At 45.0% G+C, this 11,329-nt stretch overlaps 1 protein-coding gene across 1 annotated transcript in view; it reads left to right on the forward strand.

Annotated features, from left to right (window-relative positions):
- SHC3 (SHC adaptor protein 3) overlaps nt 1-9,351 on the forward strand; it is a 182,912-nt gene extending 173,561 nt beyond the window's left edge. Inside the window, exon 12 of the mRNA XM_055580310.1 lies at nt 9,145-9,351. Coding sequence (XP_055436285.1) covers nt 9,145-9,273 — 129 coding nt within the window. The 3' untranslated portion in view covers nt 9,274-9,351. The remainder of the gene's footprint in view (nt 1-9,144) is intronic.
- Nucleotides 9,352-11,329: the final 1,978 nt, after the last annotated feature.

Raw genomic sequence — 11,329 nt, forward strand, 5'->3', positions numbered from 1 at the left:
TGAGTTTTGAAATCAGGAAGTGTGAGTCTTCTAACTTAGTTTGTTTTTTTTTTTCAAGATTTTTTGGTTATTCATGTCCCTTGAAAGCAGAGATATTACTTTGCCAACAAAGGTCCATCTAGTCAAGGCTATGGTTTTTCCAGTGGTCATGTATGGATGTGAGAGTTGGACTGTGAAGAAGGCTGAGCGCCGAAGAATTGATGCTTTTGAACTGTGGTGTTGGAGAAGACTCTTGAGAGTCCCTTGGACTGCAAGGAGACCCAACCAGTCCATCCTAAAGGACATCAGTCCTGGGTGTTCATTGGAAGGACTGATGTTGAGGCTGAAACTCCAATACTTTGGCCACCTGATGTGAAGAGCTGACTCATTTGAAGAGAACCTGATGCTGGGAAAGATTGAGGGCAGGAGGAGAAGGGGACGACAGAGGATGAGATGGTTGGATGGCATCACTGACTCAACGGACTTGGGTTTGGATGGACTCTGGGAGTTGGTGATGGACTGGGAGGCCTGGCGTGGTGCAATTCATGGGGTCACAAAGAGTCAGACATGACTGAGCAACTGAACTGAACTGAACTGAATATAAATAGTATTTTAAATTTCAAATTCAGCTTGTTCATTGCTTACATATAGAAAAGCAATTGACTTTTGTATATTAACCTCTTATCCTGAAACCTTGATGCAATCACTTATTCATTCCAGGAAAGTTTTTTTTTTTTTTTTTTGGTTGTTGCTGTTGACTTTTTTGAGTTTTATTCATAGATAATCATATTATCTGTGAGCAAGCACAGTTTTATTTTTTCCTTCTCAAGTATTTCCTTTCTTGACTTATTGTATTAGCTAGCACTTCCATTTTGGTGTTGAGAAAGAGTAATGTAATGGGACATCCTTGCTTTGTTTCTAGTTATAGTGGGAAAGCATCATTACTTATAGTATTCCTTTATTATCCTTTTAATGTTCATGAGATCTGTAGTGATGACCCTTCTTTCACTTCTGATATGAGTAATTTGTGTCTTCTTTCTTTTTCTCTTAGGTAGCCTGGTTAGAGGCTTACTGATTTTAACTTTTAAGAGAACTAGCTTTTGGACTCATTGATTTTCTATACTGATTTCCTATTTCAATTTCATTGATTTCTGCTCTAATTTTTATTATTTCTCTCTCTTACTTTGAACTTAAATTGCTGTTGCTTTTCTAGTTTCCTATGGTGGAAGTTTAGATGATTGACTTCAGATCTTTCTTCTTTTACAATACATGCATATTTTAGTCTATCCTCCTTGTTCAGTCACTAAGTCATGTCCAACTCTTTGCCACCCCATGAACTGCAGCATGCCAGGCTTCTCTGTCCTTCATTATCTCCTGGAGTTTGCTCAAACTCATGCTCATGGTGATGCCATCCAACTATCTCATCCGCTGCCGCACATAGTTTTCTAAGGTTAACATTCCTTGTGTCATTTTTGTAGCAAAATCCTTTATGCATCTGGAGGAGTTTGTCCTAAGTTTATCTGGGTTGCTGGGCTTTTAAAATCAGCCTTTGACATTTCCAACACATGGCAGGTCATCCCCACAGATAGCTCTGTGGGCTGCAAGTTCTCTGGGCAGAATCCAGACGGGCTTGCAGCATGTATTTATGGGAGTGAAGTAAATGATTTCTTTATATTTCTTACTCCTTCTGTGTGCCTTTGTTTCCATGTATGCATGTTTATACTGGCCATCCTATGTACTACAAAAACATTGACAAGTGGTCCTCAGCTTGGGCAGAATGCTGCAGTCATGGAGGGAATATGAAACATGCCAGTGGCCAGGCCTCACCCCAAGCTCCTGGTGGAGCTGGCCTGGGCATGGAGTTCTGGAAAGCAACTCAGGTGATGCCAACGTGAGCCTAGGTTCAGACCACTGTCCCAGACACCTCCCCATCATAAATCGGGCATCCGCCCTATTGCCCTAGAACAGAAATGAATGTTAATCCTTGCTGCTGCTACTGCTGCTAAGTTGCTTCAGTTGTGTCTGACTCTGTGTGACCCCATAGACGGCAGCCCACCAGGCTCCCCTGTCCCTGGGATTCTCCAGGCAAGAACACTGGAGTGGGTTGCCATTTCCTTCTCCAATGCATGCAAGTGAAAAGTGAAAGGGAAGTTGCTCAGTTGTATCTGACTCTTAGCGACCCCATGGACTACAGCCTACCAGGCTCCTCCATCCATGGGATTTTCCAGGCAAGAGTACTGGAGTGGGGTGCCATTGCCTTCTCCATGTTAATCCTTAAGAAGCGGGAGTAAGGAATCAATGTAAAGGCAACACCCTGACAGTACTGGGCTCAAGCTGACTTCCTGGATGCCTTCATCCTCCTAAAAGGGGCCTGCTATGGCACTCAGGGGTCTTTCTGGATGGGGAATTCTACGGAGCTCCAGGAGGATTAAACAACCTTGATGCCAAGATGCCAGAAAGTCTTGCATAAGGTGGTTTTTTTTTCCCCCTGAATGTGCCCATCAGATTACATCCTTACTGAGGCTTAATGCCCAAGAGTCAGGGGACCTGACTGGGAAGTTTCTTCCCCTTCAATACTTACAGAGGTGGGTGGAGAGGGGCCTCATAGCAGAGTTGGATCCCAGGAGAGGAAAACATCCTCATTTAAAAAAGTTTAAAACCCGAAGCAGATGGCTTCTGATATCCACATCTGGAGCATAGAGTTAGTGGAAGAGTGGGATATGGGACTAAAGGCCCAGAGATACAGGACTGAAAGACATCCCATGTCTTTGAGGTTGATGGAAGGAGAGAGATAAGAGTGACCACATTATGGCAGGGGAGTGAGACTAAGAACTTGGGGAAAGATGAATGGACCTAGAGATTGTCACATTGAGTGAAGGATCAGACAAAGAAAGAAAAATATCATATGATATCACTTACATGTGCTTATAAAAAAAATGGTTCAAATGAACTTATTTACAAAACAGAAATAGAGTCACAGATGTAGAAAACCAACTTATGGTTACCAGGGAAGAAAGTGGGAAGGGATAAATTGGGAGGGTGAGGTTGACATATACACACTACTATATATAAAATAGATAATGAATAAGAACATAGTGTATATCATATATGAAACGAGTCGCCAGTCCAGGTTCGATGCATGATACTGGATACTTGGGGCTGGTGCAATGGGACGACCCAGAGGGATGGTATGGGGAGGGAGGAGGGATGAGGGTTCAGGATGGGGAACACATGTATACCTGTGGCGGATTCATTTCGATATATGGCAAAACCAATACAATATTGTAAAGTTTAAAAAACAAAAAACAAAAAAAACATAGTGTATAGCACAGGGAACTCTACTCCAAACTCTGTAATGACCTATACAGGAAAACAATCTAAAAAAAGAGTGGATATATGTAATATTGGACAAGGAAATGGCAAACCACTTCAGTATCCTTGTCTGGACAATCCCATGGACAGAGTAGCCTGGCAGGCTACAGTCCATGGGGTCACAAAGAGTTGGACACGACTGAGCGACTAACAACACACACACACACACACATATATGTATGGGATTCTACATGGCACTAGTGGTAAAGAACCCGCCTGCTAATGCAGGAGATATAAGAGACACAGGTTTGATCTTTGGATAGGGAAGATCCCCTGGAAGAGGGCATGACAACCCACTCCAGTATTCTTGCCTGGAGTATTCTGGCACTTGCCTCTAGTATTCTTGCCTCCATGGACAGAGGAGCCTGGAAGACTACAGTCCAGTTCAGTTCAGTTCAGTCACTCAGTTGTGTCTGACTCTTTGTGACCTCATGGACTGCAGCACGCCAGGCCTCCCTGTCCATCACCAACTCCCAGAGTTTACTCAAACTCACGTTCATTGAGTCGGTGATGCCATCCAACCATCTCATCCTCTGTCTTCCTCTTCTCCTCCGGCCTTCAATCTTTCCCAGCATCAGGGTCTTTTCAAATGAGTCAGTGTTTCGTATCAGGTGGCCAAAGTATTGAAGTTTCAGCTTCACCATCAGTCCTTTCAGTGAATATTCAGGACTGATTTCCTGATGGACTGGTTTGATCTCCTTGCATCCAAGGGACTTTCAAGAGTCTCCTCCAAGACCTCAGTTCAAAAACATCAATTCTTTAATGCTCAGCTTTCTTTATAATCCAACTGTCACATCCATGCATGACTACTAAAAAAAACCCATAGCTTTGACTAGATGGACCTTTGTTGGCAAAGTAATGTCTCTGCTTTTGAATATGCTGTCTAGGTTGGCCATAACTTTTCCTCCAATAAGCAAGCGTCTTTAATTTTATGGCTGAAGTCACTATCTGCAGTGATTTTGGAGCCCACCAAAATAAATTCTGTCAATGTTTCCATTGTTTCCCCTGTTACCCATCTATTTGCCATGAAGTGATGGGACCAGATGCCATGATCTTAGTTTTCTGAATGTTGAGTTTTAAGCCAACTTTTTCACTCTCCTCTTTCACTTTCATCAAGAGGCTCTTTAGTTCTTCACTTTCTGCCATAAGGGTGGTGTCATCTGCATATCTGAGGTTATTGATATTTCTCCCAGCAATCTTGATTCCAGCTTGAGCTTCATCCAGTCCAGCATTTCTCATGATATACCCTGCATAAGTTAAATAAGCAGAGTGACAATACACAGCCTTGACATACTCCTTTCCCGATTTGGAACCATTCTGTTGTTCCATGTCCACTTCCAACTGTGGCTTCCTGACCTGCATACAGATTTCTCAGGAGGCAGGTCAGGTGGTCTGGCATTTCCATCTCTTGAAGAATTTACCACAGTTTGTTGTGATCCACACAGTCAAAGGCTTTGGCATAGTAAATGAAGCAGAAGTAGATGTCTTTCTGGAACTCTCTTGCTTTTCTGATGATCCAATAGATGTTGGCAATTTGATCTCTGTTTCCTCTGCCTTTTCTAAATCCAGCTTGAACATCTGGAAGTTCACAGTTCATGTACTGTTGAAGCCTGGCTTGGAGAATTTTCAGCATAACTTCACTAGCATGAGATGAGTGCAACTGTGCAGTAGTTTGAACATTCTTTGGCATTGCCTTTCTTTGGGATTGGAATGAAAACTGACCTTTTCCAGTCCTGTGGCCACTGCTGAGTTTTCCAAATTTGCTGGCATATTGAGTGCAGTGCTTTCACCGCATCATCTTTTAGGATTTGAAATAGCTCAACTGGAATTCCATCACCTCCACTAGCTTTGTTTGTAGTGATGTTTCCTAAGGCCCACTTGACTTCAAATTCCAGGATGTCTGGCTCTAGGTGAGTTATCATACCATCATGATTAGCTGAGCATGAAGATCTGTTTTGTACAGTCCTTCTGTGTATTCTTGCAACCTCTTCTTAATATCTTCTGCTTCTGTTAGGTGCATACCATTTCTGTCCTTAATTGTGCCCATATTTGCATGAAATGTTCCCTTGGTATCTTTAATTTTCTTGAAGAGAGCTCTAGTCTTTACCATTCTGTTGTTTTCCTCTATTTCTTTGCACTGATCACTGAGGAAGGCTTTCTTATCTCTCCTTGCTATTCTTTGGAACTCTGCATTCAAATAGGTATATCTTTCCTTTTCTCCTTTGCCTTTAGCTTCTCTTCTTTTCACAGATATTTGTAAGGCCTCCCCAGACAACCATTTTGCCTTTTTGCATTTCTTTTTCTTGGAGATGGTCTTGATCCCTGCCGCCTGTACAATGTCACGAACCTCTGTCCATAGTTCTTCAGGCACTCTGTTTGTCAGATCTAGTCCCTTGAATCTATTTCTCGCTTCCACTGTATAATTGTAAGGGATTTGATTTAGGTAGGTCAAACCTGAATGGTGTAGTGGTTTTCCCTACTTTCTTCAATTTAAGTCTGAATTTTGCCATAAGGTGTTCATGATCTGAGCCACAGCCAGCTCCTGGTCTTGTGTTTGCTGACTGTATAAAGCTTCTCCATCTTTGGCTGCAAAGAATATAATCAGTCTGATTTTGGTATTGACCATCTGGTGGTGTACATGTGAGGAGTCTTCTCTTGTGTGGAAGAGGGTGTTTGCTATGACCAGTGTGTTGTCTTGGCAAAACTCTTAGCCTTTGCCCTGCTTCATTCCAAGGCCAAATTTGCCTGTTACTCCAGGTATTTCTTGACTTCCTACTTTTGCATTCCAGTCCCCTATAATGAAAAGGACATCTTTTTTGGGGTGTTATTTCTAGAAGGTCTTGTAGGTCTTCACAGAACCGTTCAACTTCAGCTTCTTCAGTGTTACTGGTTGGGGCATAGACTTGGATTACGGTGATATTGAATGGCTTGCCTTTCAATATCACAGTATTTCTGGAAAGGAACAGAAATTATGATGTCATTTTTGATACTGCAGCCAAAGACATGGAACAACAGACTGGTTCAAAATAGGAAAAGGAGTACGTCAAGGCTGTATATTGTCACCCTGCTTATTTAACTTATATGCAGAGTACATCATGAGAAACGCTACACTGGAGGAAGCACAAGCTGGAATCAAGATTGCTGGGAGAAATATCAATAACCTCAGATATGCAGATGACACCACCCTTATGGCAGAAAGTGAAGAAGAACTAAAGAGCCTCTTGATGAAAGTGAAAGAGGAGAGTGAAAACGTTGGCTTAAAGCTCAACATTCAGAAAACTAAGATCATGGCATCCAATCCCATCACTTCGTGGCAAGTAGATGGGGAAACAGTGGATACAGTGGCTGACTTAATTTTTCTGGGCTCCAAAATCACTGCAGATGGTGACTGCAGCCATGAAATTAAAAGATGCTTACTCCTTGGAAGGAAAGTCATGACTAACCTAGACAGCATATTAAAAAGCAGAGACATTACTTTGTCAACAAAGGTCCATCTAGTCAAGGCTATGGTTTTTCCACTGGTTATGTATGGATGTGAGAGTTGGACTATAAAGAACGCTGAGCGCTGAAGAATTGATTCGTTTGAACTGTGATGTTGGAGAAGACTCTTGAGAGTCCCTTGGACTACAAGGAGATCCAAACAGTCCATCCTAAAGGAGATCAGTCCTGGGTGTTCATTGGAAGGACTGATGCTGAGGCTGAAACTCCAATACTTTGGCCACCGGATGTGAAGAGCTGACTCATTTGAGAAGACCCTGATGCTGGGAAAGATTGAGGGCAGGAGGAGAAGAGGATGACAGAGGATGAGATGGTTGGATGGCATCGCCGACTCCATGGACATGGGTTTGGGTGGATTCCGGGAGTTGATGATAGACAGGGAGGCCTGGTGTGCTGCAGTTCATGGGGTCGCAGAGTCAGACATGACAGAGCGACTGAACTGAACTGCATCTCGGACTCTTTTGTTGACTATAATGGCTATTCCATTTCTTCTAAGGGATTCTTGCCCACAGTAGTAGATATAATGGTCATCTAAGTTAAATTCACCCATTCCGGTCCATTTTAATTTGCTGATTCCTAAAATGTTGATGTTCACTCTTGCCATCTCCTGTTTGACAACTTCTAATTTGCCTTGATTCATGGACCTAACATTCCAGGTTCCTATGCAATATTGCTCTTTATAGTATCAGACTTTACTCCCATCACCAGTCACATCCACAACTGGGTATTGTTTTTGCTTTGGCTCTGTCTCTTCATTCTTTCTGGAGTTATTTCTCCACTGGTCTCCAGTAGCATATTAATAGGGCACCTACCAACCTGGGAAGTTCATCTTTCAGTGTCCTATCTTTTTGCCTTTTCATACTGTTCATGGGGTTCTCAAGGCAAGAATACTGAAGTGGTTTGCCATTCCTTTTCCAGTGGACCACATTTTGTCAGAACTCTCCACCATGACCTGTCCATTTTGGGTGGCCCTACATAGCATGGCTCATAGTTTCACTGAGTTAGACAAGACTACAGTCTATAGGTTTGCAAAGCATCCAACACAACTGAAGTGACTTAGCACACAATGCATGCATGTGTGTGTATAACTGACACACTTTGCTGTACAGCAGAAACTAACACAATACTTTAAATCAACTATTTGTATTGATACTACAACTATTTATATTGGAATATATTTTACTCCAATATAATAAAATAAAAAGGAACTTGGGGAAAGAATATTGAGACAATTAAGGAGAACGGATGCATCTTCAGGTCCCCAAGGTAGAAATGGGAGACATCTGGTTGCTCTGGGAGGGATAAGTTCTGAGCAATGAGGCTGGAAAGAGAGTGGAGTACCCAGGCATCCCAGATACATTGTGAGGGCCAACTACGGGCTTGGAGCATCCGTGGATGTAGTGAGGTGCCTACTCCCTGCCCCACCTCCCCTCCCTCTCAACGGAGCAGGCCCCCGGGGCTGCATCCAAAGCAAGAGAGACTGCTCCTGGCCAGACTTCATACTGCCTCTTTCAAGTGTGGTCTCTCCTATGAGTATACTGACTCAGGGTGGTGGGTGGGACTGGTGGCCTCCAGGGACCAGAGCACAGGCCCAGTGAGCAGAGCGAAGAGAGAGAGTTCCTCCTGGGACCCTCATCCCATCTCAGGCCCTCATCTGTTCAGGAGGAGTTCTTGGACAGGCACCATACCTGGCTCCAGAACTGAGTGACCAGGAACTGCAGCACTGCCCCTCTATTGCAGCTAGGGTCACCCTCCAGTGGAAACTTGGAGCCACTCCTCACAGCTGTGGACTCCTTCCTGGCAGGCAGGCAGGATGCTGGTGGGTGGCCTGGGGAGAGTTGGTATGGAAGGAAGGAACCCGAGAGTGCTGCTGAGTTGGGTTTCCAGGTGGAAGCAGCACAGTCTGGGCCAGGGACCACTGTCCAAAGGCTCAAAGGTGGCAGGGGCTCTGGAGCCTGTAGACACTGCTGGGTGGTGTGGGACAGAGGTTTCTGGGTCCCAGGAGGGCAGGAGGGGAGCAGGAGAGAGGAGGCTGGCACCAGGTGAGCGAGCTCACCAGTCCCTGGTTGCTAAAGGCAGGGGAGGGCATGGTTCAGTCCCAGAGGGGTGGACAAATGAGCTGACTAAATTGACTGGCCAGTGACAGTGGCCAGGGACTTGGCAGACACCATCTCTGAAAGGGTGATCCTGGGTGCCTAAGAAGCCTGCCCTTCCAGTTTCGACTCCTGGTGAGGAGGGATGTTCTCTGTCCTCTGACCGTGGGTGGTGCTAACCTTCCTTGTGCATCCCTCCCAGATCCGGACAAAGGACAGGATCTTTGACAGTATCAGCCACCTCATCAACCACCACCTGGAAAACAGCCTGCCCATCGTCTCTGCCGGGAGCGAGCTCTGCCTGCAGCAGCCAGTGGAGAGGAACCCGTGACCCGTCAGCTGCCCTGTCCGACACTGCACCTGTGGTCAGGAGGGCTTGGTTCTTCCCAGTAGATGGGTATCGGGGCCCGGGAACGTGGGCCGCTGTCCATTGGCTCAGAGCTTTGTTCAGAAGCCCCAGGAGGAAGGCTTACTAAGATGCAAGTTTCATAAACTTGTTCAGAATTCTCATTAGCATATTAAAGGTGTACATACCTATACATCCTGTACAAATTATCCCTCTATATTTATATTTTTTAAGACTAAGAAAGATGTAAGACTAATGTTCTGTGCTGTACGTTTTTAATGAAAACTAAGTTTGACTGTAGTTGTCCAGGCAAAATGTTAATTCAGCTGACCCATTCCACTGGGAAATTCCACTGGGAAAGTGTTACCTATTAAGCACAATACAGGGAATAGAAGCAGCAGGAGGGTCAGTACTAAACACTTGGGATGTAACAGAGTAAGACAAGATGCAGCCCGTGCTCTGCATGCAAAGCACCGTGAAGTGCTGGTCCTTAGGGCCGTCCCTTCTCATTGGTGACGCCTCCCAGGCTGCCTGCACCACACCCATGTTCATGGGGTTTCCAGCACCAGAGTTTGGGGTGCTGTGCTAAAAACAGACGTCACTCCAGCTGTTTCAGGTAGTACTGAGCACAGGCATGCTTCTCCCATGACCCTGGCTGTCCAGAGGTTCTTGGGGTTTCACTTCACTGCCAAATAGGGCACAAAATAAGCCTCACGGATCAAGATCTTGACAGGTAAATGCTTCCTTTGTTTTTATCAGTATAATGGCAAAACGAGGGTGTGTGCAGGGATATTGGGTAGCCGGGGATGTGTACATCTTCTCAGCCAATGGGCTGCTGCCATACCTGCTAGTGAAATCCTGTCCCCTTTATATTCAGTAGAGGAAGAAGCATGTGTTCAACCTGCGCAGAATTTGGGTGCAAACACGTGTGCTCAGAGATGTTCCTTCGGTCATGGATGATTAAGGTTTGCTTAAACCTAGGGACCAACCCACTCCAGTGTTCTTGCCTGGAGAATCCCAGGGACGGGGGAGCCTGGTTGGCTGCTGTCTATGGGGTCGCACAGAGTCGGACACGACTGAAGCGACTTAGCAGCAGCAAACCTAGGGACCAGGCTCAGGAGCTTTGGGAATCAGTTTGAAGTCCTGCTTCTGGAGAGATGGGTGGATCTAGTGTCTGGTTTGATTCCACAATAGGTTTCCCAACTGCTCCATGAAGAGGGTACCTGCCCCAGGCAGGACTTTGTCCCAGCTTCTTCCTTCAGGATCAAATGCTCTGATCTCCTACTGGGTCTTCTGGTTTTAGGAAATTGACAATGGTTTTAAATGTCTGGCTTGAGATTTCCATGGGATTTAACAGGTGTTGACTTTTAAAAGAAAGAAAGGTTCATTCATTCACTGGCACCTTCCCACTAGTTCCACAACATTGGCTCTTGCCCAGTTGAAATCCCCTCTTGGGCAGCACCCCCTTCATCAGTGCAACAGAAAGACCCTCCACACACACTTAGCCTTTAATAGTAATAAATTTGATGCTTCCAGAATGAGGAGCAAAAAGTAGATTTTTGAAAACACTGACAAGCACTAATTCCACAAAGTTCTAATGCTCAGTGTGTGAACCCTATTTCTACTTTGAGGGGGTGTGCTTGGCCAGGATGGGAGAATGGGGTAGAGCTGACAGTTGAGGATGGGTTGGGGAAGGTCCAAAGCTTCATATTAGCATTCTGTGGAATTTTACCCCATGAATCCAAGCTGACAGTGGTTTCAATCTTCTAGAATGTTCTGCCGTGAATGGGAACTCTGTGGGGAGTCTGACACTAATCTAGAACCACCCCCCTCCCCACCCCTGCCTCCTCCTGGACTGGTTCTGATTTCAGGTGCAATTGGGATACCTGTTCCAGCTCATCCAGAGGCAGTAGGGGCTGAATGGGGATGGGCTGAGTAGCTGGGTTGGGGTCCTCCCCTGTGACAATGTAGATTTGGGGTGGCTGTGAGAATTGCCCTGAATTCTTTATGTATACCTGCATCCTGGAGATGTCCATAAGGT

This window comes from Bubalus kerabau, chromosome 4, assembly GCF_029407905.1.
Source record: "Bubalus kerabau isolate K-KA32 ecotype Philippines breed swamp buffalo chromosome 4, PCC_UOA_SB_1v2, whole genome shotgun sequence".
Lineage (NCBI taxonomy): Eukaryota > Metazoa > Chordata > Mammalia > Artiodactyla > Bovidae > Bubalus > Bubalus kerabau.